Raw genomic sequence first — 21,467 nt, 5'->3', positions numbered from 1 at the left:
CACAAAAAAACACTACAATAAGAAAGGTTACAAGGAAAGAATAACTTATTTTAAATGTTAAGAAATAAAATACCATGGTTACTGTTATAATCTAGTAATTTCAATTAAATCTAATGAAAAAAGGATGAAATCATTAATGTCAAAACCATTTTCAGATCTAGGAAATGGTAGTGGGAAAATTCTAGTCCTGAATGTATTTATTAACCTTTCAGATTCCCCATCTATGAAATGGGAGATCATTCATCTGCCTTAACTTTCATGAGGGTTTTGTAAGATTAATGAGCTAACATATATGAAGAGTATTTTTCATAAACTCCAAAAGGTTAATCAAACATGAGATATTAATCAAACCTAAGCTATTGTTAAATTTCCCACAGGTCAACAGGCAACTCAAAACATGTGTTCTTAGGTTTGTAATCACATGTTGAAAGCTCTCTGGCCACATAACCACGTAAGAGCACCACTGCCATTAAGCAACATTAAAAATGAAGAGCAATAATATGAAATGTGATTTGTATATTTTCTACAGAATTGTTCATGCTTTGTATTCATTTTCATTAGTTTGAAAACCAGTAAACCAAAGTGTGTTCCATGAGGGATCTAAGGTGACAACTTTCAGCAAAAAGTTCCACATCTAAAGATTAAACTAAGAAATGGCAGGATAATTAATTATACTTTACAGGTAAGACAGAATATGGCAATTTCTCTTATTACAGAGCATGATGATGACACCACGAAAATTGAGCACAGCTACTATCTGGTCAGTGGCTCTCTATTATATTCTGAAAAAGAGAGCTTTCTAGAGTGAATGAAATGCATTAACCAGTACTGGACAATCTGGAAAATATAAGTCCAAATACTTAATTAAGGGTATAAGTTTAAGGAAAGGAGTTATTCTTTGTGAATTTGTTTTACATGCATAAGCTATTAAGTTTTACTATTCTCAACATCATAATCTGGTGAAATTCCTAGCACTATGGAAAACACATGCAATAGAAACACTATAGTTTCCTTACTTTCCATTAACGACAACTAAAATATTTTTTGGAGTTCTGCCAACATTGAATTTAATACCTAACTAGAAGTTATAACGACACCAGAAAACTCCCCAAATTCCACTTAATTCCTCAGCAAGCAAAATTCTGTTCATCAAAAAGGACTTATCGTCCCTCAAATTTAAAACTTTATACTGTGGTTAAAAAAAATTTTTTTCTTAAAAAAATAATTCAAACTTTGGAGAACACCTCAGAATAATAACTCAATTTTATTAATTTTAAAGTTTGAAAAGTATAAAAACACATTTGCCATTTGTAAATGAATGTGGCTGAATTATAAGCTCTCAAGGGAAACTTTGAGTTCTAAAACACTACTATGATTTTAACATACAAAGGGGAAAAATCTGCATCATTAGTTCTTATAAAATTTTTCAATATGAAAATAAATTGACAGATGAAATCTAATGTCACATATTGCTTATCTGAATTTCAAAGGATATTTACAATACAGTGTAACAGTATTTTTGAGATAATTTTACCTAATTGCAACTGCTGAATAACTGCTTAGTTGAATGCACTTTTTACCGCTTGCCACAATCTACATATAACTCTGAGAATTTAGGGGTATAAATTCTGATATTATCTAGTATTGCTTATCAATTAATGGTAGTAACAAGGGAACACCTCAAAGTGAATATGTCTTATTAATGCCTTGTAACAGTCACCCTTTTAGATAAGTCAAATGAAAAATTGCCAACCAGCTGGTTAATTTATTCAGCACAGGTGTTCACTATTTATTTTTCAGTCATTTGCACCTTTTTTCCCCACAGTATAGCTTGTTGCAGAAATTGTATTCTTTTACTTTGATGTATGCACTTTGTGCTAAGGCCATTCACTTTTGATTTGCACAGTACACGTTACACTGCTACCCAGCTGTTTATTCCTGCAAATAAATGTTTAATGGTTACTCATAAGAATCAGACTATCAAAAAGTTGTTGTTCCAGAAAACAGCAATATAAAAAAACCACTGTAGTCGATTTTGAATTGCTGCAATATAATATATTGGTAGATATATTTCCTTATTTGTTACCAACTTAAAATGTTAACACGTACAGTAGAATATAGCTGAAGTATCAACCTCTTGTCACATTTCTCCAAGAACAAAATAGCATAAGGTGGTGTACAGCAGGTACTATTGGTTGCCTACTCAACAACGATTACTGTCTTCCTCCCTGCCACAAGAGCTGCAATTTTGTTCCAATATCAGGCAGAAGATACCCAGGACTAGGGGATGGATCATGACTGATTAAAACCAATTATGGTAATTTTACTGCCCTTTGTTAGTGACTGATTTAAGAGTGAGCTGGTTATCTAGTTTTAGCCAATGAGACAAGGGAGAATCTGCTGGGGGCTTTGGTAAAGACTCCCTAGTATAATAGTAACAAACAAACAAAAAAAAGCATACACATGTTAGAAGAAAATCTCTCCCCCTTCATTTCACGTTGAGATTTCTGCTGTGTGAAAACCTGTTCAGAATCGTGGCAACTATCTTGTAACTCTGGACAGGAAGCTAAGAGAAGTGCTGGGGACCTACCCCAACTCTGATGTGATTAAGATTCTCAATTAGTGAATTCTGCAACAGGACCAACCAACCCACCCACCTGCCTACCCTCCCACCTACCCATCCACTTTTAGTTGGGCACTGTGTCACTTATAGCCTAAAACAAACTTACTTGTACACAGTGGTAAATTATAGCTTCCTCTAAATTATAAAACTTATACGTGATTTTTCATTTTTTTAAAATTTTGTATTTCTTTCTTATTGGTATTATTACGTTTTTGCTTAAAAGGCTCATGTTACTTATAAAATTTTTTAATTAAAGTTTTAGAACCTAAAGTAAATAAACAGAATTTTAGATGAGTATTACAATGTCTTTATTTTAGTATCAATCCATGAAAGAGCTGGTTCGTCTATAAATCTAAGAAGCAAGTTTTCATCCTGTTTTAACATTATCACGCCAGAACAGGGGAAACAATGTTCAGTATTATGCAAAAAAAGAAAGGACAGAAAAGGTACAAGTTCTTGCCAATATTTTAGAAAGATAAAAATCTCTTCTCACTAAAGAAACTACATGACATTATGCAATTAATAGGCAATCATCTTTTACCTAAGAACTGTTTGGGTTTGCGTGGATTAATGTACTGTGCCTTTTCATCTTCTGTTGGATATTTAAAACCAGAAATAGCAGCTGCTTTTATCCCCTCACCTAAACTACTGTATCTTATGGCGTACAAACTACAGTCACAACAACTAAAGGTTACTGGATTCATCCCTTATCTTCCGAACATTGGGAGTTAGGCACTTTCATTCCCCAATATAGGTATAATTACTTTACAATTCTAAACACTACTCTAGTAAATTAAAGAAGTAAATGTACTTCTTTAGGTGCTAGTCTTCACAAAGGAAATACTTTATTCACTTGGTGGAATGGCTTCCTTGATACGCATACATGTATTTATCTGATTCCTGAAATACAATGTGACACAATGGAAACAGCACAAACTTTTGAGTTAGATAGATGTGGGCTCAAATCCTGGCTCTCCTATCTCTGGCTCTCCCTGGTCATAGCACAGATTAAATGAAACTGAATGAAATAAAATATGTAAGGAAGCAAGTTATAGCAGCTACCACAAAGATAATATCCAATAAATGCTATAGTTCTTTTATTCTTCCCTTCTATAAGTCAACTGTATAATCACAAAATTTGTTTCAAAGAAAGATAATCTATGTATAGCAAAAGTATTTCTGGCCCAAACTAGAGATTAACTCACCTATTACAAGCAGCATTCAGGGTAACAAAGCACTGATAAAACAAAACAATCTGGGTAGTTTTTTATAGAATTTGTGTTAACTGGACTTAAGTTATGAAAAGAGACTAATCCCTACAATTTCTATTTTAATATTTAGCCTAACTATGCAATAACCAAAAAATACTAACTTTAATGTTCAAAAGATCACTAAAACCTTTAGATTGAACACTTAAGAATTATTTTTGAAAATAAGTAAAGTCAACAATCATAAAAAAAAATAATGTGCTATCCTATATGTTTACATTAGAATATGGTGTTACTGACTTGCCATGTAGTTTGAGGTATTTTCCAAGCAGTGGTGATGGGTTTGCACTGATCTACTTGAATCCTTGCCCTGTCCTCCTTGTAATCAAAGATTAAAAATCAAAAGGCTACTGGTTATGACTATAATATTGTTTGTGGCCAAGAGATAGACACTATTCTTCCTTGATGAAATATCAAGTGACATCTACAAGAATCAAGCCATAGATTTTGGCCTAATAAACGTCAACTCTATAAGCTAACTCATCTGGTCTAAGATGGGAAGACAAGTCATAATATTTCAGCATTCATATCATTATAAAGCTATCTTTACATGATATTTTGGAAATTTACCAAAATATCAATATTTAAAACAATATTCTATATGCATAATTTACCAGGGATTGAGGTTTGACTTCTCTCTATATGCCTGATGCAACTAAATAAACTCTTGGCATGAATGACCATTAAAGTGTAAGGTTTTTGGTAATTTGTCATTTGGTCAGATTGTGGATTTGACTTGCATATGCTGAGAGAGTAGTGTACAAGATCAAGATAATTAGCAAGTGAGAGAACCTAAATGATTGCCCAGCATTAGTGTATAATTACAAAGTCCTCAGGAAGTGATAATAACTTCCTTTATGAAAAAAATGCTCATTAAGTGAGCCTAAGGATAAGTAGAAAATACAATTAACTTGCAGTATGTGGCTATGGACAGAAAACACATGACTCTCAATAGAAAATAGACTAAAAAAAAAAGTCAATAGAAACGAAGACGTAAAACTGTTCCTCTTTGCAGAAAACATGACTTCCTATGCAAAAATCCCAAGGAATCTACCAAAAAATTCCTAGAATAAGCACGTTCAGCAAGATTTCAGGATAAAAGATGAATGCATAAAAACCAATTATATTTCTAGATATGAATAATGAACAAGTGAAAACCAAAATTAAAAAAGCAATAATACCACTTACAATTGCACTGGCTCCAAAGAAAATTAAATACTTAGGTATACAATTAACAAAACATGTACAGAACTGGTATGCTGAAAATTACACAATCCTGTAGAAAGAAATCAAAGATGACCTCCCTAAATGGAGAGGCCTACCTTGTCAATGGATTGGAAGACTCAAAATAATAAAGACGTCAATTCACCCCAGGTTGATCTGTAACTTTAGTGCAATTCCTATCAAAATTCCAGCAATGTTTTCTAGACATGGACAGGCTTATTAAAACATTTATATGGAAAGGCACAAACTGTAGAACAGCTAAAACAATCTTGGTAAAGAAGAATAAATTGGGGGAAATCATTCAAACTGATGTTAAGTCCAACTGTATAGCTGCAGTAATCAAAACAGTGTGATACTGGTGTGGGAAAAGACATAGACATCAGTGGAACAGAAAACAGAATCCAGAAACAGACCATCCAAGTACAGTCAGTTGATTTTTGACAAAGATGCAAAAGTAACTCAATGGAGGAAAAACAGCCTTTTCAACAAATAGTACTGAAGCAACTGGATATCCATAGGTTAAAAAAAATGAACATTGACCTAAACCTCACACCTTATACAAAAATTAAAACTTGTAAACCACATATCTAACAAGGGATACATTTAGAATATATAAAGAACTCTTAAATCTCCACAGGAAAAAAAAAGTCCATCCAATTAAAAAATGAGCAAAAGACATGAACAGATATTTCACCAAAAAGGACATATGGGTGGCAAATAAGCACATGAAAAGATATTCAAAATCAGCCATCAGGGAAATGCAAATTAAAACCACAATGAGATATCACTACTACACACCTATAAGATTGGCTAAACTAAAAAAGTTACACCACCAAATGATGGTGAGGATACGGAGAAACTGAATCACTCACACATGCCTGGTGGGAATGTAAAATGGTACAGCTTCTCTGGAAAAGTCAGTTTCTTCTAAAACTAAACATACATATGACCCAGGAATTGTACACTTGGGCATTTATCCCAGAAAAATAAAAATTTATGTTCACACAAAATCCTGTAAACCAACATTTATAGCATTCTTATTTGTAACAGACAAAATGGAAACAGCCCAGATGTTCTTCAGTGGATGAATGACTAAATAAACTGTGGTACATTGCTACCATGGAATACTACTCAGCAATAAAAAGGGACAAAATACTGATGCAAGCAACAACCTAGATGAATCTCTGGGTAACTATGCTGAGCGAAAAAAGCCAGTGGCAAAAGGTTACATACTGTACAGTTCCATTTACATAATGTCCTCAAAAATGACAAAATTATAGAGTTGGAAAACAGATTAGTGGTTGCCAGGAGTTAGGACTTTGGGGAAGGAGATGAGGTGTGGCTATAAAATGGCAACAGGATGGATCCCTGTGGTGATGGAACTGATCTGTTCTCTGTGGTGATGGTTACATGAACCCACATATGTGTTAAAACTGTACAGAATGAAACACAGACACACACACACACACACACTATATCCACAAAATGTAACAGTAACATCAATAACACATATGTAAACAGCAATAACAACAAAAAGCCAGGAACCTGCACCATATTCTTCATTACATATTTACAAAAGGGGATTCACAAGGAATTTTGTGATGTATCCCACAAGAACGTCGAGGATCTACTACATAGTGATATCCTTTCTTAGGGAGAAAATGAGGGAATTTTCTAAGAGCACCAAAAGTAATCTTTTAAAATGATAAAATTTTTATTTTAATCAGTTTTGTTTTTTTGGTTTTTTTTGGCTGTGTTGGGTCTTTGTTGCTGTGCGCCGACTTTCTCTAGTTGCGGCCAGCGGGGGCTACACTTCGATGCTGTGCGCGAGCTTCTCATTGAGGTGGCTTCTCTTTGTTGCTGAGCACAGGCTCTAGGTGCATGGGCTTCAGTAGTTGTGGCACGTGGGCTCAGCAGTTGTGGCTCTAGAGCACTGGCTCAGTAGTTGTGGCGCATGGGCTTAGTTGCTCTGCAGCATGTGGGATCTTCCCAGACCAGGGCTCGAAACCGCATCCCCTGCATTGGCAGGTGGATTCTTAACCACTGTGCCACCAGGGAAGCCCTCTAATCAGTTTTAATATTCATCTTTCTAAAGTGTATTTCAAATACCCCCACCTTTTCAAGTGGAGTAGAGAGAACATAATTTAACTTTTTCCTGAAGACATCGGGATAGAATTATGATCATCAATTGTTATACTGTGCTATAATACAGTGATGTCTTTGAGGGATCCTGATTCAAAGCCATTTGCCCCTACACTAAATGGCCCAAAGCCTGCTCTCAGCTTGCTGATTCTGTCTACTTTTCCTCTGTTACTCTATCAACTAACACATAAAACAGCAGCATGTTGGAGCCCATAGGGACTTCTGAGATGACCTAGTCCAAGAGGACATCTTTTGCTCAGTATCATACAGTAAGTTGAATCATAAAGGCAGGAGTATAACCCTGGTCTCAGTGTGGTTCTCAGTGTGCCTGCCTCCAGCAGACACCCCTTTCCTATTTGCCGCTTTAAACTACTATAGTAGGAAAACCAGAAAATAGGGTTGTCAGAAATATGTATTCAACAAGGATTCTGATTTAAGCCAGTGGGTCCTGGGTGATGAATTCTCATATAAAGTAAATCTCTGTGACAGGTATTTTGGCCCTAGCCCTTTTCATATAATGCCAAGTTTGTGGTCATGATCCAAAAGGTTAAGGATGCCATAGTCTGGCTGGGGCTAAGAAAGGTACTGTTATTCCTGTTTACTCATGTTTGTAGCACTTATTATAGACAAGTAGATTTTCTGTACATTCCCCCACTGGATGCTCTCAGGGCTCATCCTGCTTACTATGGCATTAATAACTAGCTACCCTTTCCAAGTAAATGAAGACATATAGAACATTATCCCAGTTCACCTCTTGTTCCAACCTCTAATGGGCAATGAAAATATACAGCAGAGTCCTACTTCTCTGTTTTAAAACAAACCTTCCACCACCAATCTTTTATCACTTTGAGAAGTTCCAAAAATGAAACTGTAGAGATCAGAAATAAAAAACGAGATGATTTCCTCTGCACTCAAAATGTGTCATTTCAGTCACCAGAAACCATAAACACTAATTGTCATGAAGCATAGAGAAATCAAAGGCCTTGAAATAGCAAAAGTACCTCTCAAAGGGCCTGAGTGTGACTGTCACTATATTCTAGTCAAGTAGTATTCATGGACACACAAGAAAGTTACCAAATATTTATTCCTGGTTTCATTAAAGCGTATGAATTTTCACTTGAGATCACCTTCTGTTCTAGATCTGTCTACGCTGGGTCTAAACAATATCAGAGAGTTATACCTTTCCATACTGAATGCCATTTAGCATTATGCAAATTATAATCTGTATCTGATATTTCAAAGGCTGTCCTTTTGCAGAAAATCATAGAAAATTAACTATGTATTAATGGCAGAAAATGCTAGTCACCTGACAGATATGAATATAGGTTAAGAAATCAACCACAGGTTCCCCAACTTTTCACGGGCTCAGGTCACGCTTACCACTGTACCACAGCAAGGATATGTATGATGACAGTACACGTCCTGAAAAATTTCTAGTATCTTGGATTTTAAGTTTTAATTACTATTAAAGAGCTTGACAGTCTGATTTCTAAAACCCTCAACTCCATAACTCCATAACAGTTGAAGTGAACTATGTGATTGTTACCTTTCAGCCCATCGACCATGTCATTTGAAAAAATAAACTATTCCAATTGTTTTAAAACAATGAATTCTTTCACTCAGAAGGAGACACTGAAAACATTACTTTCCCCCCACTTCTCTCTTGATTTACAAAAATATGCCCCCAGATGTCATGGCCACTCAATTTGATTTCTTTAATCCAAAATTATAATTTTCCATTTTGCTACACTGACTGTTATCTAAGAGTTAGAAGAACACTGAATTAGGATTATAAAACCCTGGGCTTTAATCTTGGACTCCACCACTATCTAGCTTAGGTATGGCCTTGATATTTATCAAGCTATGTGACCTTCAGCAAATTAAACTCTTTGAGCTCCACTGAGGACTCTGTGAAAAATCTAATACTATGTGCTCTATCCTAGCACAGGACCATTGTAAGGATCAAATAAGATAATGTATTTAAAAGAGCTCACGGGACTTCCCTGGAGGTCCAGTGGTTAAGACTCCATGCTTCCACTGCAAGGGGTGTGGGTTCGATCCCTGGTCTGGGAACTAAGATCCCACATACCACGCAGTGCGGCCAAAAAAATTTTTTTTAATAAAAAGTAAAAATAAAAGAGCTCAGTAAATTATAAGTCATTAATATATTATCTAAACAGAGAAAACTGAAAGTTTTATTTTTTTCTTCCACAACTGAAAGTTTTATGTTTTTCTTCCACAAAAGTTTTATTGTGATATAATTGACATAACGGCACTGTATAAGTTTAAGGCATACAGCATAATGATTTGATTTACATACATCATGAAGTGATTATCACAATAAGTTTAGTGAACATTCATCATCTCATACAGATACAAAATTAAAGAAATAGAAAAAATATTTTTCCTTGTGATGAGAACTCTTAGGATTGACTCTTAACAACTTGCGTATATAACACACAGCAGTGTTCATTATATTAATCATGTTGTACATGACATCCCTACTACTTATTTATCTTATAACTGGAAGTTTGTAACTTTTGACTGCCTTCATCCAATCCTCCCCGCACCCTGCCACCACCACCATCACCCCCCACCCCCGTCTCTGGTAACCACAAATCTGATCTCTTTTTCTATGAGTTTGTTGGTTTTTGAAGTTTAATTGCGACAACACTGATGGACCTAGAGGGTATTATGCTAAATAAAATAAGTCAGATAAAGACGAGTGCTACATGGTATCGCTTATATGTGGAATCTAAAAAATAATACAAATGAACAAACCTAACAAAACTAATGTTACATTTTAAAAAATGCAAACCAGCATATCAAGTAGACTTGTAGCAACCAGTGCCATATAAATTCTTACTGCTGGCTTCTTCTGAAGACATGTGAATAAGAAGTCATGAACATAGTTTATTGTAAATAAATAATTTTCATACCTGGCATAACAAAACACTTCCACATGTTGAATGGTTTTGTCCTTCCTGCTAAGAGCAATAGCTTCTTCATTTTCAAGGATCTTCTCTTGCCACAGTGGGCATTCATTTACAATATCACTGTTTTCCTAAACAATATACAGATAAGAAATTGTAATTAAATTGGGTACTCTGAACCTCTACTTTTCTGATAAAATTTATACCTTTCTAAATTCATGCTTTGCCTCTCATCACATCAAAAGGCACATATTACTTATTAATAATAAAGTTTTACATTTTGTTGTTAAAAAAGCAGACCCAAAATTACTTCATTCTGCTTACTTTCAGATTTTTGAAGGTTGGTCATTAGCTGTGTCAAATTTTGATTATATGTAAAAGTATTTTTGAAAAGTACTCAGCCCAATATAACTAAGGACTTTATAATAATCGACCTGAATATTTTATATTTAGAAATACAATAAAAACAAGAATGTATAACAAAGTATATAAACTCTCACTAAGGACTGAAAGTGGTTCTTTAAGTTTTTCAATGATTCCTAATTATATTTTATGGAGAAAGTTATATGATACAATATTTGAATACAGGGGATTTTTGAAGATGTCAAGATAAACCTTTTCCAAAGGTCAAGGATCAATTTTTAATCTGTTTAAAATTTTAATCCACTTGTTACCCATCTCTCAGAGAGAAAAAATTTTTAACGTATTATATATACTCAACAAACTAGTAGTGAAATATAACTACAGTAGCCTTTGTTTTAAGTAAATTCACCTCAGAAAATTTCTAAAGTTACAGATTTCATAAAGTAGGGCAATAATTATTTTTAAAAGGCTGCACTGTCCTGAATTTAATATTTTAAGCTGAAGAAAAGTAGTGGCAGATGGCTCTTATTATCAAGTGTAATTATTAGACAGCATTAAACATCCCAACATAAATAGAAGAGGAGGTGAAGTACAGGAACTTTGAACATATAGACAGGGGTTAACAGCCTGAAAAAAGAACTATGGACCAGGGACAGAAGAGTGAAGGGAAAAAGGATATGGTGACAGAGTCAAGATGTTGGAGTAAAAGAAGCATTAAAATAAAAGGAACATCTACAAAAATATTTTGTTTTAATAAATCTAACCCATTACCAAAGTTTATTTTTTAAAAATCCCTTCACTCACCAAAAATTTTCCATTCAGACAATTAGGGTATTTTTGTTGCTGTTGTTCTGAGAATCTAGACTAAATTTTTGCATGGAAGTACTGAATATGACTCAACATGAGGTGATCCTCACACACACTTCCCAAGGATAAGGTTCAAAAAAGGGTTTCTGATCAACATAAAATATTTGAGGCATATTCATTTAAACAGTTAAATGAATCTATTTATAACATTTACTTTCTTGATTCATACATAGTTTGAGTCATTACATGAAATGTTACTTTACAAATATTGCTTGTTTCTCCACACTCTCATTTCATACAATAATAAGATTCAAACTGAATCTTCAGTGTATCTTCAATGTCAATGTCTTTGTCATCACTACACTTTTTGAGTCATATATACCATTAAATCAATCAAGAAAACTAAAATGCTTAGCTTGGTACATGGTAAGTGCTTAGTTAAGTCTTAGCTATATTATTCTTAGTTAACTGAATACAATTTTCTAGAGTCTATCATCCTCCTTTCCCAAATGTCTGAACCCTTTTGAGATACAGCAGTTTCTGATTCTATGTATGATGCTCTCAGTAGGAATTCCATTTCAAGCCACATGCACCATTTACATAAAATTAGGACAGTTTTTTTAATGTCTCATAAAAACTGGTAAACTGCATGACAATCAACTCCCCGTGTTAAACGTACGCTGTAAATGATCTCTAAAAACTTCTTTACAATGATATCCAACAGTTGTAGTAGTGAGATCCTACCCTTAGGGAAAAAAATTACTAAATTTATATTGTTTCTTTCCTTGCATTTTGTTTTTACTGTCAGGTATGATTCTGTCAGGTGACTTCTATAAATATGTAAAACCACCAATGACTGAGATCATTTCAAATTAATGTATCTTCCCCAAACACTTAGGTTTTTTTCCAAAACATACTAACTGAAAGAACAACTAGTAATATGTGAGATTTTATAAGGACTGAAATATTTTTTCTGAAAGACTGGGAGAAAAAAAATCTTGCCTGATATTTGGGCGTACAGAGTAATTAGCAAACGGTATGAAACATATATGATTTATTCTTCAGCCAATGTTATCTGTTTATACTTAAAAAGTGAAATCTATATTTTAGAGGTATTGGAAAAATATTAGCTGAAAAGGTGACTGCACAGTTTTTGTTAAATAAGTAAATAAGTTATCAATCCTATATTACAGAGGAAACTTAGTGTCTTCTTCAATGCAGGGTTATTACGTGACACAAAATATAACCTAGTAGATTAAAAAATCAGATAAGAACTTTACCTGGTGTTCCTTTAGCCAGGACAACAGTCCTGAAAAGCTAAAACTGGCCCAGTTTCCTCCATAGTAGCTTCTTCTGTAACAATAAAAAATAAGAGTAAAGAAAAGGGTATAAAAAAATCAAGTCACTGATCTTCATCCCATGTCATTTTCAACATTGCTACCCCAGAGTTCAAAAGCACACATAATAGGGATGCTGAGATTAGAGGAGACAGTAGAACAAAATAAATAGAAGTGGGCCTTTCAGATCTCAAAGTCAACTTTTCATTGTATAAGGAGTTAAAAGATCGCTTTGGCCTCCTTAGAGCTTTCAGCACTGATCAAGTGCCACTGGATCATGTGATTGTGAACATCCTGATATGGTCACTGAGCAGTACATTTGTTTTAACATAAACAAATCTCACTCCTGGGTTAATAAAAATGGCTGGGAAGAAAATCTTGGTAGATCTCAAAGAAAGCCACTGGAAAAAACTGCTAAGTTTTCCACAAGCAGTAAATATCCACTGCTAGCACCGCCACCAAATCCATCTCCCATGCCTAAATAAATTTTGTATATACACATATATAATTGGCTACTCGAGATCTGCTGGAAGGCCCTGTGCCATTCTAAGCCTTCAGGGCCACAAATAAAAGTAGATCCTGGGACACAGTCATTCACATCAAGACTTCTGTGATAAGTATAACAACAACAATATTTCCACTGGTAACTGGGTAAACTATTCTTCACTCCACAGTCCTGTGAAGATCACTCCATTTTAGAGAACCCAGAGGTCTCCTAGCTAGGATCAGGTAAACCTTGTAGACACTGGACTTCTGATTAACTTCTGTAAGTAGCAGACTTTTGGCAACCAGAACTCTCAGCACTACACACAGGGCTTCCCAATCCTTGCAAAACTCATCACGTTATACTGATTCTTTGTATGATGAGCCCCAAAGTACACTCAAACCCACCTACAATATCTACTTTAATTCTGAGAGAGTCTTGGTTTTGTTTACATTTTTGCTTCTCTGTATCCTTCTCTAATGAAATAAAAATCTATAAAAGGTCTTTTTTAAACAAAAACTAAAACCTTTAAGATGATATCTAAAATTACTCATCCATAATGCTACTGGATATCCTCTAAAAATTCTGATAGATTTCTCCTCAATCAACTCTTGGTTGGTCTCAAGAACAGTCAGTTTTTAGGCTCAAATATTTTACCAAAAATCACTGCTTGCTCTAACAGAGAAAATGGTTAAACTGAACACCTTTGAAAGTAGGTCTATTAATACAGATCACTACTTTACTTATAATCTGATAATTCTCTTGGGGATGATGCAAATTCCTACACTATCCAGATCTCTACAGAGCTTTAAAATTTAGGAAAAATTTCAGCTATACTAACAATTCTAGGTGTTGGAATCAAGGAAGCCTAGAAGCTATGATCCCTTGGATCAGAGACAACAGTGGAAGGAGAAGGTGGGTAATAGCCAGTATAGAGAAGGAGGGAAAAGAGAGGGATGTTAGAGTTTTCCCATAGCAAATTTATACTCTCCTCTCCCTTGCCTGAGAATAATACACTTCTGCCATCCCTTCCCATCCTCTAAATATATCACTCAACAAAACTATAAAATATCCTGAGTGTTGAAAAAAATAACCCTGAAGCAGTGATAAAAACCACTGTCTTTAAATTTTTTGTTGAGATATTTAGATTTCTTTTAAGCCACCATAAGGTCCTAAATGAGAAGCTCTGACTACTGGGTGAAAGCTTCAAGACCTAAATAAAATTTTTTAAGGGCTACATCAATTTATAACTAGTAAATATATATCAGAAATCTGACAATCAGGGTAGACAAAGACTTCTCAGACAGGACACAGAAAGCAATAAAAACTATCGATAGATGGGGGAATTGGGAAGATGGCAGAAGAGTAAAACACAGAGATCACCTTCCTCCCCACAGATACACCAGAAATACATCTACACGTGGAACAATTTCTACAGAACACCTACTGAACGCTGGCAGAAGACCTCAGACCTCCCAAAACACAAGAAACTCCCCACGTACCTGGGTAGGGCAAAAGAAAAAAGAAAAAACTGAGACAAAAGAATAGGGACGGCACCTGCACCAGTGGGAGGGAGCTGTGAAGGAGGAAAGGTTTCCACACGCTAGGAAGCCCCTTCGGGGGCGGAGACTGCGGGTGGCGCAGGGGAAGAAGCTTCGGAGGCGCGGAGGAGAACACAGCAACAGGGGTGTGGAGGGCAAAGCGGCGAGATTCCCGCACAGAGGATCAGTGCGGACCAGCACTCACCAGTCCGAGAGGCTGGTCCGCTCGCCAACTGGGGCGGGCGGGGCTGGGGCCTGAGGCTCCAGCTTTGGTCAGAGCGCAGGGAAAGGACTGCGGTTGGCGGTGTGAACACAGCCTGCAGGGGGTTAGTGCACCTCGGCTAGCCAAGAGGAAGTCCGGGAAAAAGTCTGGACCTGCCTAAGAGGCAAGAGACCTTTTCTTCCCTCTTTGTTTCCTGATGCGCGAGGAGAGGGGATTAAGAGTGCTGCTTAAAGGAGCTAGAGTTGGGCGCGAGCTGCGACTAACAGCGCGGACCCCAGAGACGGGCATGAGAGGCTAAGGCTGCTGCTGCTGCCACCAAGAAGCCTGTGTGTGAGCACAGGTCACTCTCCACACCTCCGCTCCCAGGAACTTCTGCAGCCTCCCACTGCCTGGGGCCCGCGATCCTGGGACAACTTCCACGGGACACCACACGGCGCTCCTCTGGCTGCTGCAACATCACACCGGCCTCTGCCGCCATAGGCTCGCCCCGCACTCCGTGCCCCTCCCTCCCCTCCCCGGCCTGAGTGAGCCAGAGTCCCTGAAGCAGCAGATCCTTTAACCCCATCCTATCTGAGCGAAGAACAGACGCCCTCTGGCGACGTACATGCAGAGGCAGGGCCAAATCCAAAGCTGAGCCCCCGGAGCTGTACTAACGAAGAAGAAAAAGGGAAATCTCTCCCAGCAGCCTCAGAAGCAGCAGATGAAAGGTCCACAATCAACTTCATGTACCCTGCATCTGTGGAATACATGAATAAACAACGAATCATCCCAAATTGAGGAGGTGGAATTTGAGAGCAAGATTTACTATTTTTGCCCCTTTTCCTCTTTCTGTGAGTGTGTATGTGTATACTTCTGTGTGACATTTTGTCTGTATAGCTTTGCTGTCACCATTTGTCCTAGGGTTCTATCCGTCCGTTTTTTTTTTTCTTTTTTAAAAAAACTATCTTAATTATTTTAATAACTATTTTATTTTCTTACTTTATGCTATTTTATCCTCTTTCCTTTCTTTCTTTTCTTTCCTTCTTCCTTCCTTCCTTCCTTCCTTGCTTTCTCTCTTTCTCCCTTTTCTTTCTTTTCCTTTTCTTTTTCTTTCTTTCTTTCTCTCTCTCTCTTTCTCCCCTTCCTTCCTTCCTTCCTTCCTTCCTCCCTCCCTCCCTCCTTTGTTTCCTTCTTGCCTTTTCTTTCTTTCTTTCTTTCTTTCTACATTTTCTCCCTTTTATTCTGAGACATGTGGATGAAAGGCTCTTGGTGCTGCAGACAGGAGTCAGTGCTGTGCCTCTCAGGTGGGAGAGCCAACTTCAGGACACTGGTCCACAAGAGACCTCCCAGCTCCACATAATAACAAATGGCAAAAATCTCCCACAGATCTCCATCTCAACACCAGCACCCAGCTTCACGCAACGACCAGCAAGCTACAGAACTGGACACCCTATGCCAAACAACTAGCAAGACAGGAACACAACCCCACCCATTAGCAGAGAGGCTGCATAAAATCATAATAAGTCCACAGACACCCCAACACACACCACCAGACGTGGACTGCGCACAAGAAAGACAATATCCAGCCGCATCCACCAGAACACAGGTACTAGTCCCCTCCACCAGAAAGCCTACACAACCCACTGAAACATTAGCCACTGGGGACAGACACCAAAAACAACGGGAACTACGAACCTGCAGCCTGCAAAAAGGAGACCCGAAACACAGTAAGATAAGCAAAATGAGAAGACAGAAAATCACACAGCCGATGAAGGAGCAAGATAAAAACCCACCAGACCTAACAAATGAAGAGGAAATAGGCAGTCTACCTAAAAAAGAACTCAGAATAATGATAGTAAAGACGACCCAAAATCTTGGAAATAGAATAGACAAAACGCCAAAAACATGTAACAAGGACCTAGAAGTAAAGATGAAACTACCAACGATGAACAACACAATAACTGAAATTAAAAATACTGTAGAAGGATTCAATAGCAGAATAACTGAGCCAGAAAAACGGTAAGTGACCCGGAAGATAAACTAGTGGAAATAACTACTGCAGGGAAGAATAAAGAAAAAACAATGAAAATAACTGAGGACAGTCTCAGAGACCTCTGGGACAACATTAAACACACCAACATTCGAATTATAGGGGTTCTAGAAGAAGAAGAGAAAAAGAAAGGGACTGAGAAAATACTTGAAGAGATTATAGTTGAAAACTTCCATAATATGGGAAAGGAAATAGTTAATCAAGTCCAGGAAGCACAGAGAGTCCCATACAGGATAAATCCAAGGAAAAACACGGCAAGACACATATTAATCAAATTGTCAAAAATTAAATACAAAGAAAACATATTAAAAGCAGCAAGGGAAAAACAACAAATAACACACAAGGGAATCCCGATAAGGTTAAGAGCTGATCTTTCAGCAGAATCTCTGCAAGCCAGAAGGGACTGACAGGACATATTTAAAGTGATGAAGGAGAAAAACCTACAACCAAGATTACTCTACCCAGCAAGGATCTCATTCTGATTTGTGGGAGAAATTAAAACCTTTACAGACAAGCTAAAGCTGAGAGAGTTCAGCAGCACAAAACCAGCTTTATAAAAATGCTAAACGACCTTCTCAAGGCAAGAAACACAAGAGAAGGAAAAGACCTACAATAACAAACCGAAAACAATTAAAATGGGAATAGGAACATACATATCGATAATTACCTTAAAGTAAATGGATTAAATGCTCCCACCAAAAGACACAGACTGGCTGAATGGATATAAAAACAAGACGCATATATATGCTGTCTACAAGAGACCCACTTCAGACCTAGAATCACATACAGACTGAAAGTGAGAGGATGGAAAAAGATATTCCATGCAAATGGAAACCAAGAGAAAGATGGCGTAGTAATTCTCATATCAGACAAAATAGACTTTAAAATAAAGACTATAAGAAGAGACAAAGATACATATATAACGATCAAGGGATCGATCCAAGAAGAAGATATAACAATTGTAAATATTTATGCACCCAACATAGGAGCACCTCAATACATAACGCAAATACAAACAGCCATAAAAGGGGAAATTGAAAGTAACATATTCATAGTAGGGGACATTAACACCCCACTTTCACCCATGGACAGATCATCCAAAATGAAAATAAATAAGGAAACACAAGCTTTAAATGATACATTAAACAAGATGAACTTAATTGATATTTATAGGACATTACATCCAAAAATAAGAGAATACACATTTTTCTCAAGTGCTCATGGAACATTCTCCAGGATAGATCATACCTTGGGTCACAAATCAAGCCTTGGTAAATTTAATAAAAATGAAATTGTATCAAGTATCTTTTCTGACCACAACGCTATGAGACTAGACATCAATTACAGGAGAAGACCTGTAAAAAACACAAACACATGGAGATTAAACAATACGCTACTTAATAACGAAGTGATCACTGAAGAAGTCAAAGAGGAAATAAAAAAAAAAAACCTAGAAACAAATCACAATGAAGACACAACGACCCAAAACCTATGGGACGTAGCAAAAGCAGTTCTAAGAGGGAAATTTATAGCAATACAATCCCACTTTATGAAACAGGAAACATCTCGTATAAACAACCTAAACTTGCACATAAAGCAGTTAGAGAAAAAAGAACAAAAGAACCCCAAAGATAGCAGAAGTAAAGTAATCATAAAGATCAGATCAGAAATAAATGAAAAAGAAATGAAGGAAACGATAGCAAAGATCAATAAACCTAAAAGCTGGTTCTTTGAGAAGATAAACAAAATAGATAAACCACTAGCCAGATTCATCAAGAAAAAAAGGGAGAAGACTGAAATCAATACAATTAGAAATGAAAAAGGAGAGGTAACACTGACACTGCAGAAATACAAAAGATCATGAGAGATTACTACAAGCAATTCTATGCCAATAAAACGGACAACCTGGAAGAAATGGACAAATTCGTAGAAATGCACAACCTCCAAGACTGAATCAGGAAGAAATAGAAAATATGAACAGACCAATAACAAGCACTGAAATTGAAACTGTGATTAAAAATCTACCAACAAAAAAAAGCCCAGGACCAGATCACTTCACAGGCGAATTCTATCAAACATTTAGAAAAGAGCTAACACCTATCCTTCTCAAACTCTTCCAAAATATAGCAGAGGGAGGAACACTCCCAAACTCATTCTACAAGGCCACCATCACCCTGATACCAAAACCAGACAAGGATGTCACAAAGAAAGAAAACTACAGGCCAATATCACTGATGAACATAGATGCAAAAATCCTCAACAAAATACTAGCAAACAGAATCCAACAGCACATTAACAGGATCATACACCATGATCAAGTGGGGTTTATTCCAGGAATGCAAGGATTCTTCAATATACGCAAGTCAATCAACGTGATACACCATATTAACAAATTGAAGGAAAAAACCATGATCATCTCAATAGATGCAGAGAAAGCTTTCAACAAAATTCAACACCCATTTATGATAAAAAAAAACCTGCAGAAAGTAGGCACAGAGGGAACTTTCCTCAACAAAATAAAGGCCATATATGACAAACCCAGCCAACATCATCCTCAATGGTGAAAAAAACTGAAAGCATTTCCACTAAGATCAGGAATAAGACATGGTTGCCCACTCTCACCACTCTTATTCAACATAGTTTTGGAAGTTTCAGTCACAGCAATCAGAGAACAAAATGAAATAAAAGGAATCCAAAGCAGAAAAGAAGAAGTAAATCTGTCACTGTTTGCAGATGACATGATACTATACACAGAGAATCCTAAAGATGCTAGCAGAAATTAATGCACAGAAATCTCTGGCATTCCTATACACTAATGATGAAAAATCTGAAAGTGAAATAAAGAAAACACTCCCATTTACCACTGCAGCCAAAAGAATAAAATATCTAGGAATAAACCTACCTAAGAAGACAAAAGACCTGTATGCAGAAAATTATAAGACACTGATGAAAGAAATTAAAGATGATACAAATAGATGGAGAGATATACCATGTTCTTGGATTGGAAGAATCAACATTGTGAAAACGACTCTACTACCCAAAGCAACCCACAGATTCAATGCAATCCCTATCAAACTACCACTGGCATTTTTCACAGAATTAGAACAAAAAGTTCACAATTTGTATGGAAACACGAAAGACTCCGAATAGTCAAAGCAATCTTGAGAACGAAAAATGGAGCTGGAGGAATCAGGCTCCCTGAGTTCAGACTATACTACAAAGCTACAGTAATCAAGACAGTATGGTACTGGCACAAAAACAGAAATATAGATCAATGGAACAGGATAGAAAGCCCAGAGATAAACCCACACACATATGGTCACCTCATCTTTGATAAAGGAGGCAAGAATATACAGTAGAGAAAAGACAGCCTCTTCAATAAGTGGTGCCGGGAAAACTGGACAGCTATGTGTGTAAGAATGAAATTAGAACACTCCGTAACACCATACACAAAAATAAGCTCAAAATGGATTAGAGACCTAAATGTAAGGCCAGAAACTGTCAAACTCTTCGAGGAAAACATAGGCACAACACTATGACATAAATCACAGCAAGATCCTTTTTGACCCACCTCCCAGAGAAACGGAAACAAAACCAAAAATAAACAAATGGGACCTAATGAAACTCAAAGCTTTTGCACAGCAAAGGAAACCATAAACAAGACCAAAAGAAAACCCTCAGAATGGGAGAAAATATTTGCAAATGAAGCAACTGAAAAAGGATTAATCTCCAAAATTTACAAGCAGTTCATGCAGCTCAATAACAAAAAAACAAACAACCCAATCCAAAAATGGGCAGAAGATCTAAATAGACATTTCTCCAAAGAAGATATACAGACTGCCAACAAACACATGAAAGAATGCTCAACATCATTAATCATTAGAGAAATGCAAATCAAAACTACAATGAGATGTCATCTCACACCAGTCAGAATGGCCATCATCAAAAAATCTAGAAACAATAAATGCTGGAGAGGGTGTGGAGAAAAGTGAACACTCTTGCACTGCTGGTGGGAATGTGAATTGGTACAGCCACTATGGAGAACAGTACGGAGGTTCCTTAAAAAACTACAAATAGAACTACCATACGACCCAGCAATCCCACTATTGGGCATATACCCTGACAAAACCATAATTCAAAAAGAGTCATGTACTAAAATGTTCATTGCAGCTGTATTTACAATAGCCCGGAGATGGAAACAACCTAAGTGCCCATCATCGGATGAATGGATAAAGAAGATGTGGCACATATATACAATGGAATATTAGCCATAAAACGAAACGAAATTGAGCTATTTGTAATGAGGTGGATGGACCTAGTGTCTGTCATACAGAGTGAAGTAAGTCAGATAGAGAAAGACAAATACCGTATGCTAACACATATATACAGAATTTAGCAAAAAGAAATGTCATTAAGAACCTAGGGGTAAGACAGGAATAAAGACACAGACTTACTAGAGAATGGACTTGAGGATATGGGGAGGGGGAAGAGTA

At 36.5% G+C, this 21,467-nt stretch overlaps 1 protein-coding gene across 1 annotated transcript in view; it reads right to left on the bottom strand.

Annotated features, from left to right (window-relative positions):
• CHM (CHM Rab escort protein) overlaps window positions 1-21,467 on the bottom strand; it is a 207,637-nt gene that overhangs the window by 144,454 nt on the left and 41,716 nt on the right. The window contains exons 3-4 of the mRNA XM_060002983.1: window positions 12,641-12,713; window positions 10,197-10,321 (exon numbers count right to left, since the gene is read on the bottom strand). Of these exons, the coding sequence (XP_059858966.1) occupies window positions 10,197-10,321; window positions 12,641-12,713 (198 nt within the window). The remainder of the gene's footprint in view (window positions 1-10,196; window positions 10,322-12,640; window positions 12,714-21,467) is intronic.

Source organism: Delphinus delphis, chromosome X (assembly GCF_949987515.2).
Source record: "Delphinus delphis chromosome X, mDelDel1.2, whole genome shotgun sequence".
Classification (NCBI taxonomy): domain Eukaryota; kingdom Metazoa; phylum Chordata; class Mammalia; order Artiodactyla; family Delphinidae; genus Delphinus; species Delphinus delphis.
The sequence above is the reverse complement of the archived record's forward strand: the minus strand, read 5'-3'. Positions and strand labels throughout refer to the sequence as shown.